Source organism: Narcine bancroftii, chromosome 4 (genome assembly GCF_036971445.1).
Source record: "Narcine bancroftii isolate sNarBan1 chromosome 4, sNarBan1.hap1, whole genome shotgun sequence".
Lineage (NCBI taxonomy): Eukaryota > Metazoa > Chordata > Chondrichthyes > Torpediniformes > Narcinidae > Narcine > Narcine bancroftii.
The window spans coordinates 65,533,387-65,547,069 of NC_091472.1; the positions used below are offsets into that span (position 1 = coordinate 65,533,387).

Genomic DNA, 13,683 nt, shown 5'->3' on the forward strand with positions numbered 1-13,683 from the left:
TGGAGAATACCAATATGGAATGTAAGGTTTGTTGCTCCATTTTGCAGGTGGCTCGGTTTGGAAGTACTTGAGGCCACAGACAGATATGTCGATGTGAAAATGGTGTTTGGAATTAAAATGATTGGTCACTGGGAAGTCCTTGCTGTTGCATCGGATAGAGCAAAGGTGCTCAACGAAATGATCTCCCAATCTGCATCCATCTCCTCGATATAGAGGAAGCCAGATTGGGATCTCTGGATGCAGTGACCTACAGATTCACAAGTGAAGTATTGTTTTTCTTGGAAGGACTATATAGGGTCCTGAATAGAGGTGAGGGAGGAGGTGTAGGTACAAGTGTAGTATTTCTTGTGGTCATGGAGACAATTAATGGGAAGGGATGAGTAAACGAGGGCGTCCCAGAAGGAGTGCTCTCTACAGAAAGTGAAGAATTGGTGGGGGGGGGGGGGGGAGAGAAATGATGTGTCTTGTGCTGAAAATTTCAGAGGGTAATATGTTGGATACAGACAAGAAGAATTTTGTCTCAGGACAAAAGGGGTCAGGGCAGTTGTGTAGGATCTAGAGAAAATGTGGGTGAGGGCTGATTTAATGGAAGTAGAGGAGAAGCCATGTTTATTGAAGGAAGATTTCTTAGATTTTCCAGGATAGAAGACCTCATCTTGCGAGCACATTCGGTAGAGACTGAAGAATTTAGGAAAAGGAATAGAATCCTTATAGGAGACAGGGTGGGAAGAGATGTAAATTCCATTCTCTCTATTTGCCCATCTCCATCGCATCTTTTTTAACCTTCTCCCCTCTTTTCCCATCATTTCTCACCGTTTTTTTATTCTACCCTCCCTGTCCTACATCCATCTATGTGGATTTGAGCCAAAGCACTTTAGTCATTACATTAACCTATACATTTTATAGATATTACTCCATTATTTGTTGAACTGGTTTGTCCAATCAAAAGTTGAAATTAATTTAGTTATGCAAGACACCTGCAGATGCTGGAGCCAAATGCAATACTCAAATATGCTAAAGAAACTCATGAGGTCACACTGTACATAGGAATTAATGGGTAACTAAATTTTTGAACCTGGGGTCTTCATCAGGAATTGCACTTCACCCCAGCATTTGTAGATTTTTTATTTAACTAAATTAATTTTAGTCTTTTATTGCTTAAGTAGATGAATACAGGTCAAAATTCTTTTCTCCTTTAGTTGTGCTCAATATTGAATTAGCAATTGTAATTGTAATTATAATAGGATAGAAAAAGAGCAATGTTGTAATTTCAACAAGGCCCAATTTTAGGGACTAATTTTTAGTTACTTGAAATTTGCCGTAAAATGATGTGATTGAAATATGGAGAGGCAAGTTTTAGGGTTCCAAGCATTGTTAACTGTCTTCAGATATCTTGTAAAACTTTTAGAATGTGCGAGGAATGCAGAGCACCCAGCTGAAACTTGCTTGGTCATTACAACATAGAAAACATGCCTTTCAGCCATTCTAGTCTGTCTTTTCTTTGGCTTGGCTTCGCGGACGAAGATTTATGGAGGGGGTAAAAAGTCCACGTCAGCTGCATGCTCGTTTGTGCCAAACCATTATTCTGCTAAGTTCCACTGACCTCTACTCATTCCATAGCCCTCCATACCCTTCCCATCCATGTACCTGTTTAAGTTTTTCTTAAATGTTAAAATTGAGCTTGCATTCATCATTTCAATTGGCAGTTTGTTTCACACTCCTACCATCCTCTGTGTGAAGAATTCCGCCTAATGTTCAACCTAAACGTCTCCCTTTTCACCTTTAACCTATGCCCATTGGTTTGTATCTCACCTAACCTCAGTGGAAAAAGCCTGCTTGCATTTACTCTGTCTATACACCTCATAATTTTGTATTCCTCTATCAAATCTCCCCTCATTCTTACAATCCAGGGAATAAAGTCCTAATGTGTTTAACCTTTGCACTGCCTATTTCCTTTCCCTCTCTTGACTGTCACCCAGCTACCTTCCTCTTGCTTCCTACATGAGATTGTGACTCAGTAATTCCTGTCTATCACCCCCTCAGTTTCTAAAATGATCCAGTATTCATCCAAATCTAGCTCCATTTCCTTAATATGGTTTGTAAAGAGCTGCAGTTGGATTCACTTCTCACAGATGAGGTCGTGAGAGATATAGTTGGCTTCCCTAACTATCCATATTCTGCAAGAGGAGCACATTCCTGCCCTGGCTGTCATTCCCACTATTTATGAAATAGAAAGAAAAGTTTGAAAAACCTGTCCTTACCTGTGCCACCTTGCTGAATCCTTTTGGAGAACTTATAAGCTCCCCAAACCTGAGGTCAGATGAAATCTGGTGAATTCATTTTGCAGTAGCAATACTAAATGGTGTACTACCACGCAACAGTGTTGGAAACTTACTTATTCTTTTTTTCAATATTTTTATTAAAATTGAAATTTAACATAAAAAATACAGAGTACATAAATACAGACACATAGGAGCACAGATATGATCTATATCCACACCCACCCCACCCTGAGCAATGAAATAAGAAACAAACCATCCCGCCAGAGTAAATAAAGGAGAGTGAATTGGGGTTGCAGCCTATAATACGCGGGTTTTAATTTTTTGTTTTATTTTTATTATTTATCTTTTACCCTTTATAGTTTATTTAACACCCAGGGTTCTTCAACTTTGAGGGAAGTCATGGATCCAGAGGTTCAATGTTGGAAACTTGCAGTCAGACATAGTGAGAGGAAACTTCCAGGCAAACCTCCAAGCAAAGCTCGAGGATGCAAACTGCCTCATGGACACGTCTCCTGAAACCCTCTGGGATCAGCTGAAAATGGCCATACTGCAATCCACTGAAGAGGTACTGGGCTTCTCTTCCAGGAAAAACAAGGACTGTTTGACGAAAACAACCAGGAAATCCAGGAGCTGCTGGCAAAGAAGCGATCTGCCCACCAGGCTCACCTTGCAAAGCCTTCCAGGCCAGAGAAAAAACGAGCTTTCCATCTCGCATGCAGCCACCTTCAGCGCAAACTCCGGGAGATCCAAACTGAGTGGTGGACTAGCCTCGCCAAATGAACCCAGCGTAGCGCCGACATTGGCGACATCAGGGGTTTTTATGAGACACTAAAGGCTGTGTACGGCCCCTCACGTCAAGTCCAAAGCCCTCTCCGCAGCTCAGATGGTGAAGTCCTCCTCAGCAACAAGATCTCCATCCTCAATCGATGGTCAGAACACTTCCAATCTCTTTTCAGTGACAACCGCTCAGTCCAAGAATCGGCTCTGCTCCAGCTCCCTCAACAACCCTTGAGGCTAGAGCTGGATGAGGTCCTTACCCGGGAAGAGACATATAAGGCAACTGAACAGCTGAAAAGTGGCAAAGCAGCAGGTATGGATGGAATCCCCCCCAGAAGTCTGGAAGGCTGGCGGCAAAGCTCTGCATACCAAATTGCATGAGTTTTTCATGCTCTGCTGGGACCAAGGAAAGCTGCCTCAGGACCTTCATGATGCCATCATCATCACCCTGTACAAAAACAAAGTCGAGAAATCAGACTGCTCAAACTACAGGGGAATCACGCTGCTCTCCATTGCAGGCAAAATCTTCGCTAGGATTCTTCTTAATAGACTAATACCTAGTGTCGCCGAAAATGTCCTCCCAGAATCACAGTGTGGCTTTCGCGCAAACAGAGGAACTACTGACATGGTCTTTGCCCTCAGACAGCTCCAAGAAAAGTGCAGTGAACAAAACAAAGGACTCTACATCAGCTTTGTTGACCTCACCAAAGCCTTTGACACTGTGAGCAGGAAAGGGCTTTTGCAAATACTAGAGCGCATCGGATGCCCCCCCAAGTTCCTCAACATGGTTATCCAACTGCACGAAAACCAACAAGGTCGGGTCAGATACAGCAATGAGCTCTCTGAACCCTTCTCCATTGACAACGGCGTGAAGCAAGGCTGCGTCCTCGCACCAACCCTCTTTACTATCTTCTTCAGCGTGATGCTGAAACAAGCCAATAAAGACCTCAACAATGAAGACGATATTTACATCCGGTACCGCATGGATGGCAGTGTCTTCAATCTGAGGCGCCTGCAAGCTCACACCAAGACACAAGAGCAACTTGTCCGTGAACTACTCTTTGCAGACGATGCCGCTTTAGTTGCCCATTCAGAGACAGCTCTCCAGTGCATGACGTCCTGTTTTGCGGAAACTGCCAAAATGTTTGGCCTGGAAGTCAGCCTGAAGAAAACTGAGGTCCTCCATCAGCCAGCTCCCCACCATGACTACCAGGGCCCCCACATCTCCATTGGGCACACAGAACTCAAAACGGTCAACCAGTTTATCTACCTCGGCTGCACTGTTTCATCTGATGCAAGGATCGACAAAGAGATAGACAACAGACTCGCTGAGGGAAATAGCGCCTTTGGAAGACTACACAAAAGAGTCTGGAAAAACAACCACCTGAAGAAACACACAAAGATCAGCGTGTACAGAGCCGTTGTCATACCCACGCTCCTGTTCGGCACTGAATCATGGGTCCTCTACCGGCATCACCTACGGCTCCTAGAACGCTTCCATCAGCGCTGTCTCCGCTCCATCCTCAACATTCATTGGAATGACTTCATCACCAATATCGAAGTACTCTAACTGGCAGAGTCCACAAGCATTGAATCCATGCTGCTGAAGACCCAACTGCGCTGGGTGGGTCACGTCTCCAGAATGGAGGACCATCGCCTTCCCAAGATCGTGTTCTATGGCGAGCTCTCCACTGGCCATCATGTCAGAGGTGCACCAAAGAAGAGGTACAAGGACTGCCTAAAGAAATCTCTTGGTGCCTGCCACATTGACCACCACCAGTGGGCTGATATCGCCTCAAACCGTGCATCTTGGCACCTCACAGTTTGGAGGGCAGCAACCTCCTTTGAAGAAGACCACAGAGCCCACCTCACTCACAAAAGACAAAGGATTAAAAACCCAAGACCCAACCCCAACCCACCAATTTTCCCTTGCAACCGCTGCAACCATGCCTGCCTGTTCTGCATCGGACTTGTCAGTCACCAACGAGCCTGCAGCAGACGTGGACATATCCCTCCATAAATCTTTGTCCGCGAAGCCAAGCCAAAGAAAAGAACATGAATCTTTGAAAATGAAATATTCAAAAAATATACAGTACTTACAATACATATTAAAAAATAGAAAAGTACAGAGTACACTACTCTCAGATTACACTATTTCATCCACAGTAACCCGCATTCTTAATCAGTTAAAAATCCTTCAGGCACGAGTCGGCCAGAGGGCCTTCCTGACCATTGAAGGCAGTGCGTCCTACAACAAGGCGATGGCTGAGCTACAGGCGCTGTACAAGCCTAAAGTGAATGTGGTATACTCCTGTTACCTGCTGGCGTCCAGAAAACAACAGCCTGGTGAGTCCACTGAAGTGTTCGTCCAGGCCCTGGTCACACTAGGAAAAGACTGTTTGGGAGAACCCACGGTCACTATATCCCTATATGCGTGGAAGAACTGATTCGAGATGCCTGCGTGTCGGGTCTGAGGTCAGATTACATCCGGCAACGACTCCTTGAGGAGGACCCACTCCCACTCAAAAAGGCTATCGACTTAATCAGAACCTTAGACTTGGCCCAGCACCACCTGGTGTCGATTGCAGGCAGAAGTGGGCCATCTCTGTATGTTCCATCACGAGGACCTTTGGCCTGGGAGTCTGTATTGGGTGCTACCAACCTGACCACGGCTGCAAATCATGCCGACGGCATCGTCGAGATGCAACTTTCGTGGGCAGCCCAAGCATTTGTGATGCCTCTGTCCCGCGAGGGGGGCTACGTGTTCGGGCTGCGGGAAGAGGGGCCTTTACCAAGGTCTGCAGGTCCCGACCACAGTCCGGGAGCAGTGCAGCGTGCGTTCCTGAGGAGCTTCCAGCGCTGACTGTGTGTGTGGTAAGAGGAGCGCCATCTTGTCGGCCATTGTTCCAACCTAAGCACCTCAGGCCACAGCCCCAATGACATCACTTCTGACCACCATGACTCCACTTCCATCTTCTTCTTCATCGAACATTGCGTGGTCAACATGGAGGTCGCCATCTTGGGAAGGCTTCCCTGCCGCCGCCGACAATGAAGGGATGCCTATCCTGACATCAGTGACTCTGAATCAAGCCAGCCCTCACCCAATCTCAAACTCCATGATGCGGATCGAGGTGAATGGGCATAAAACAAACTGTATTTTCAATAGTGGATCAACAGACCAGTATCCGGGGGTATTATGTAGTGTCGCTGATGGTGAGGGGAAAGTGTTATAATGATTTTGTATTGTTAATTATGCCTCACCTTGCACGCTGATCCTCCTGGGCCTCGACTTTCAGAGTCAGTTCAGGAGCATGACGATGGCATTCGGGGGCCCCCAACCACGGCTGACCGTCCACAGCCACCAGTCCCCGACACCACCTTGTGGCCCCAGCACGCAGCACTGGCACCATCCTGTGGGCTCAGTACTCAGTCTCTGGCACCGTCCTGCATCCTCACCCCGGTATGGGTGTCCCCCCATTACTGTTCATGAACCTTACCCTGGATTGTAAACAAATTTCCACCAAGAGTAGACACTATAGTTCAGAGGACATACAGTTCATCCGGGCTGAGGTTCAACGACTCCTGGTGGAGGGGATCATAGCCCCTAGCACCAGTCCCTGGCGAGCGCAAGTCCTCGTGGTCAGAGGTGCAGGGAAGCCCCGGATGGTAAATGATTATAGTCAGACCATCAACCACTTCACCCAGTTGGACATTTACCTACTTCCCCGTATAGCTGACTTGGTCAATAAGGTCGCTGAGTACAGAATTTTTTCGACCATTGACCTCAAGTTGGCCAACCATCAACTCCCCCTCTGTACAGCCGATCGAATATATACAGCCTTTGAAGTGGACGGAAAGCTCTTTCACTTCCTGCGGGTGCCTTTTGTGGTTAATAATGGTGTTTCTGCCTTTCAGAGAGTGATGGACCGGATGGTAGAGGAACACGGGCTGACGGCGATGTTCCCCTACCTCGACAATGTCACCATCTGCGGCTATGACCAGCAGGACCATGACGCGAACCTCGCAAAGTTCTTGCGTATGGCCAAGTTCCTCAACTTGACGTACAACAAGGACAAATGCATATTCAACATGGAGCGCCTGGCCCTTCTTGGATGCATCGTGGCACATGGTGTCATTGCTCCCGACCCAGACCACATGTGACCCCTCATGGAGCTCCCTGTCCAAAACTCCCTGAAGGCGCTTAAGAGGTGCTTGGGGCTGTTTTCATATTATGCTCAATGGGTGCCCAGCTACGCCGATAAGGCCCACCACCTAATTCGTATAACCACCTTCCCATTATCGGCGGAGGCCCAGGCTGCTTTTGAACAAATTAGAGGAAACATCGCTAAGCCATGATGCATGCCGTGGATGAATCTGTCCCCTTTCAGGTGGAGAGCGATGCCTCCGATGCCACTCTGGCCACCATGTTAAACCAGGCAGGCAGGCCAGTAGCATTTTTTCCCCACACCCTGCAAGGTCCCAAACTCCAGCACTCCTCTGTCGAGAAGGAGGCTCAAGCTATCGTTGAGGCAGTGCGTCACTGGTGACACTACCTGGCCGGTAAAAGATTTACTCTGTTGACTGACCAGAGGGCAGTGGCCTTCATGTTCAGTGCCAAACAATGGGGTAAAATCAAGAACGACAAGATTCTGAGGTGGAGGATAGAATTGTCCATCTACATCTTGTACTGGCCGAGTAAGCTCAATGACCCCCCCCACCCTGATGCTCTATCCCGAGGGATGTGCACCAGCGCGCATCTCGGCTGTCTCCAGATCCTACATGACCACCTACGTCACCCCAGAGTCACAAGGTTGTATCATTTCATCAAAACACAAAACCTCCCATATTCCGTAGAGGATGTCCGGTCCACGACTAGACGCTGCCAAATCTGCGCCGAGTGTAAGCCCCAGTTCTACCAGCCAGAAAAGGCACACCTCATCAAGGCCACCCGCCCTTTCGAATGAATCAGTGTCAATTTCAAGGGCCCCCTCCCAACCACAAATATGAACACCTACTTCCTGATGGTGATGGACGAATTCCCAAGGATCCCCTTTGCAATCTCCTGTCCGAATATGACCTCGGCTATGGTCATCAAGCCCCTGAACAGTATCTTCACTCTGTTTAGGTACCCCGACTACATCCATAGTGACCGGGGGACCTCATTCATGAGTGATGAGCTGCGACAGTACTTTTTTGGCCAGAGGCATAGCCACCAGCAGGTCTACCAGCTATAACCCTAGAAATAATGGCCAGGTGGAAAGGGAGAATGGCACCATCTGGAAGGCAATGCTCCTGGCCCTCAGATCTAAATATTTGGCAGTATTCCGCAGGCAGGACGTCTTGCCCAAAGCCCTCCACACTATGCACTGCTACTAACACCACCCCGCATAAACGTCTCTTTGCTTTTCCTAGGAGATTGGTGAATGGTTTCTCCATCCCTTCCTTGCTGACCACCACAGGGCCGGTTCTGCTTTGGAAGCATGTCAGGAACTATAAGACGGACCCACTGGTTGAAGCGGTGCACCTCATACATGCAAACCCTCAATACACATTTGTGAGGTACCCGGATGGCCACGAGAACACAGTGTCAATACGAGACCTGGCAAGGGCTGGAGACTCTGAGACCGTCTTGCCAGCTACTGACCACGCTATGGACCCTATTGTGCTGCATCAGGGCACGACCCTGGAGCCTGAGCTGTCTGCCTTGCAGCCAGATGTCCAGTCATCTCTCCCACATGCAGCAGCGGAGGACCTCCCAGCACTCCGGAAGTCCACCTCTGACACCCTTTTTCAGACAGTCTCTACAGTGGACCTCCCCTGTCGGTCCCCTCTCCAGAGAAGCACTGTATGGACACGCCGGCCATACGGTGGTCCGGCAGACAGAGGAGGCTGCCTGAACGGCTTAACCTCTAGCTGATGGGGGGGGTGGGGGCGGGGGCATCTGCTTTTTCCGCCCCTGGTTTGTTGTGTTTGTACTGCTGCTGTTGTGTTACTGTATTGTTGCTGTTACTATGGTTGTTGTATCACCCCTGGTTGTTGATTGTTTTCCGGTGGGTTCCATTTTTTTTAAAGTGGGGTGAATGTAGTGATATGATTGTATGTGCTGGCTGGCCCTCCCTCCTTCTACCTTGCCTCCTCAGTCCTACCCATGTGACCCTGGGCCATAAAGGTTGAGTCCCCTCTCCTTCCCGCTCATTCCTTGCCTTGGACCCAGGCCTGCAGTCTCTTGTACAATAAAGCCTATCGTTCCCCTCAGTCTTTGTCCAAGTCATTATTGGGGCTACTGATAGCACCCAACAAGTTCTAAAGCCAGGTGTTCCTGGCACAATGCAAAAAGAGTGAGCAGGTTATTGGAAAATGTCACTTGATTGCACCACATTACATATTTAATCACTTTATAAACAGTCTAATTTGGGCAATAAAGTTGAATGCATGCCCATTTGTGGTCATACAGTATATACTTGGACAACTGTCAACATTTTCAAGAAAATTGCAATATTGTAGTTGTATTGGAGCAGTTTACCTAGAGGTAGTTAGTTGCAACTCAAGTCTTAGAACCACAGGTGAGATGTAATATCAACTCCCTGCTTCCTTTGTTCCAGGGAAAAGAGACCCTGCCTATCCAATCTCCCCTTATAACTCAAGCCCTCTATTTCAGTTAACTCAAGCCCTCTAATTCAGACAATATCTGTGTGCATAAAGGACATTGATGAGACCACATTTTGAACACTGGTCTTCCTGGCACATGATTACCATACTGCTGCTATTTTTAAATGTTCTTAAGCTAGTAACATATATACATATATAAGAATTTGCTTTCATTCACAATTGTTATTGTTTTTGATAAGATTGAAAAAGATGCCTTAAAGTTTTGAAGTTTATAGTTTTCTGATTCAAACATGAACAGAAAATATGGCTTTCAATGGTGGCTTATGAGCGAAGCCCCAAGATGTCAGACAATTATTCCAAGAAACTTTATTTTAGAATGTAACAAAGCAACATTCATTTCCATGCACTTTTACTGTACGTACCCAAGCAATGACCTCCACGTTTGTGGTAACCCTGTCTGCAGCGGCATCCAAATGATCCTCTTGTGTTTATACAGATGAAATCAGGACCACAGTTATGGTTTCCTAAAGCACATTCATTGATATCTGTTTCAAAGGAAAACAATACACATACTTGTGGATGATCAAGCAGAACTGTGCTGGTTTTTAAAAAAAATCTATTTTTGCCATTTCAGCTTGCAAACATACATCAACCTAAAAATTTAATTTCACCACACCCACTTGTTCGGGGCACTAAATGCCCTAGATGCCCAATTTCACACATTCATTTGCGTTGCTCTCTTTCAATCTTTTTAATGAGTTTTATACAACAAAAACACAATGTATAACCAAATATGAAGAATATATCGTATATTTCAGTGTAAAAGTCGACTGGCATATAAGTGGACCCCCATTTTTCAGCCTCATTTTAAGGGTTTTATGGTATATCCAGCATATAATTTGACCCCAATTTTCGGGATGCCTGAGTTGGCCACTTGACTGGCGTATAAGGTGACCCCCAAAGATTGCATGGACTGATCTGCTGGACGTTGGTTGGAGGTGATTACTTTCATGGAGGGTCCATCGAACCAACACAAATTGCAATGAAAGTATGAAGCAAGATTTAAATTGAAAGTGATAGAAATGGCCAAAAAAAAACAAAAAAATTTGATGTATATGAGAAGTTGGTAAGAGATTGGAGGAAGAAAGAAGAGACTATAAAAAAAATACCAAAAAAGCAATATTCATTGAGAAAAGGAATCATTCGTTGGCCAGAGTCGGAAAATCACATTGTAGAATAGATACGCGAACAGAGGCAAGATCACTACATATTCATCCAAAATAAAACAAGAACATCAGCAATGCAGTGGGCAAAGTTGCACCCAGACCTCAGTAAAGATTTTAAGGCTACAGTAGGCTGATATTACGACAAAAAACAAAAATTGCACAGTAAGTACCAAAGTTGTAAGTTTTCACCAGGTTATTTTACATGACCAGCAGAAACACCAATTTGCATTGGCAAATATCGGAAACATGGAAGAAACCCCCATGAATTTTGACATGATAGGCAATAGAACAGTGGAATGGAAATGTGTTAAAACGGTACAAACCAGAAGTACAGGCCATGAAAGTACCAAGTTTACCGTGGTGTTATCGTGCATGGCGGTCGGGACAAAATTAAAACCCTGGTAACTTTCAAATGCAAAAATAAACTGAAAATGAAATTTCCTGCAGGCATTTTTGTATATTTTCATTAAAAGGAATGGATGGATGAAAATGGTGTAAAACTATGGATAGACAATGTGTGGAACAGGCACCAGGGGGTTTACGCAAAGAACAGAGTTTGCTGGTTTGGGATATGTTTCGTATCCACTTAACTGAGAAGACTAAAAGTAGATTAGCACTACATAACACTTACATGGTGGTTATCCTGGGTAGTTTGATGTCTATATTGCAACCTCTCGCTATCTACTTGAACAAGCCATTCAAACCATGTGTGCGAGGAATGGAATACATGGATGACGAGTGCAGAAAAGTCATTTACAAAAGGTGGGCAATGTGTGCCCATCACTTGATGTGCTGTGTAACTTTGTGTTCAAGCATGGGATAAAGTTAAAGTAAAGGTTGTGATAAAACATTTAAAAAGTGCGGTATCTCTTGTACAGTTGATGGCATAGAATATGACTTAATGTGGGACAACTGATGATGAAACTGAAACCACCTCATCAAATACAGACTGGGACCTATATGATGACTGTTTAAATAGTGAGAGTTTGGATGTGTTTCCCACTATCTTTACTTCAGATGATGATATCGAGGGTGATTTTGAAGGGTTCTAGTTGTGCTGTTGCTTTCAATAAAAATCTCAAAGAAAATCTGTGGCAGTCGGGGTTTTTTTTGTTTTTTCAAGGTCGAGAATAGATAATACAAAAATCTGCTTTTCATGGGTTGAATTATATGCCAAATTGTTTTTTTTATCAGTCGACTTTACGCCAGATTGGTGCACATTGGATTTTGAGCTGAATGTAAGGTCTCAAAAGTATATCCAGCATATGTTGACTCCCAATTTTTGAGTTTTTAAATGTTTCACGACTCAGACTTGTATTGTCAAAATATACGGTAAGTACACTTCCAAAATAAAACAATAACAATATACCCCTTCCTTATACAATGTTGTCGGAATGACAAAAATGAAAAAAAAAAGAAACCAAAGAAAGGAACTCTAATTCCCTACCGGAAAAAACCTGCGATGTTTTAACATAAAACTAAAGGTAGTATAGTTCCGCAGAATCTATAAAACATTACTAACTAAAGGAAAAATCATGTATATAAATGAATCCATTCAATGATCAAGACAAATAGATTTAATGAATACAAAAATAGTCCATAAAAGGACACCACATTTTATGAAAATTAGTTTTAGTTTATAATGCGGAACACTTGATCATTTTTTAAATGAAGACAATACATGACATGACATAATCACTGAGTACTAATGGGTGGAACAGGATTTTCCCATCTAAGTAGGATAGCATTTGCGTTGCTCTGTTTCCATGCAAGAACTATGTAATCACTTTCTATTATATACATATTAATGGATTTTACTTGTTGGAGGACCTGCTTCTTGATAAATTTACCTAGCAATCTATGGCACTATTATAGAGGAATAATGCTTTCACTATGTCATTCAATGGGATCTGTCTATATTTTCAGATTACATGCTGGTTTATCAGTTTGAGCTACCATTTAACATCTGTGCACCTATTTTCTGCCTGCTGCAATGCAACTATAGCTCTTTTATGGCTATAATCAATGGGTGGTACAATGAGAATTTGGAGATGGCAAAGGAGGAGGGCAGGATGAAGTGGCAGGAGAAATTAAAGGAAAATTTCTCAAGTTGGAGGAGCAATATACAAATTAGGGTCCCTTGTGCAGTCACAGCTTGGACCTTGGATAGGAAAACTGCTGAGGACTTCAAGATTACCAGGGGCCTTTTCTTTTTTCCTTAAGACAACTACAGATGACATCAGCAACATATCACTAACCACCAATATAACAAGAAGGTATCATCATCATTAGGTGGATGTCGTGTTTTTAAAAATGTCCAAATAATGCCAACCCTTAGCTCATGTCAATACAGAAGATGAGATTGGGAGATAATATGTTGTTGGAAGTGAGTTGTCCTGAAGCAAGTGTGAGTGCAGGGTTTTGGATAACACAATACTGCCTTCTGGAAGACCCAGACAAGCACTTCCAACAAAATTCTGCAAATTGCATGGTTAGTGTAGTGGTTAGCACAATGCTACTACAGCGCCAGTGACCAGTGTTCGAATCTGAAGCTGTCTGTAAGGAGTTTGGATGTTTTTCCCATGTCTGCCATGTCTATGTTTTCTTTTTGTCCACATTGAATATGACTCCAGCAGTTTTAATCACACTTTATTTGCATATGTCTTTTGAACTACATCTTCAATATCATATCAGGAAACTCATTCCCAAACTCTGGGATTAAGGCCTCAGCCCCTCTGCAACTGGATCCTTGACTTCCTGTCTAACAGACTGAAATCAGTAAAGTTGGC

At 44.5% G+C, this 13,683-nt stretch overlaps 1 protein-coding gene across 6 annotated transcripts in view; it reads right to left on the reverse strand.

Annotated features, from left to right (window-relative positions):
- LOC138760645 (EGF-containing fibulin-like extracellular matrix protein 1) overlaps positions 1-13,683 on the reverse strand; it is a 104,791-nt gene that overhangs the window by 18,503 nt on the left and 72,605 nt on the right. For all 6 annotated transcript variants that reach the window (XM_069931492.1, XM_069931491.1, XM_069931495.1 and 3 more), the window contains one exon: positions 10,091-10,213. In XM_069931492.1, coding sequence (XP_069787593.1) covers positions 10,091-10,213 — 123 coding nt within the window. The remainder of the gene's footprint in view (positions 1-10,090; positions 10,214-13,683) is intronic.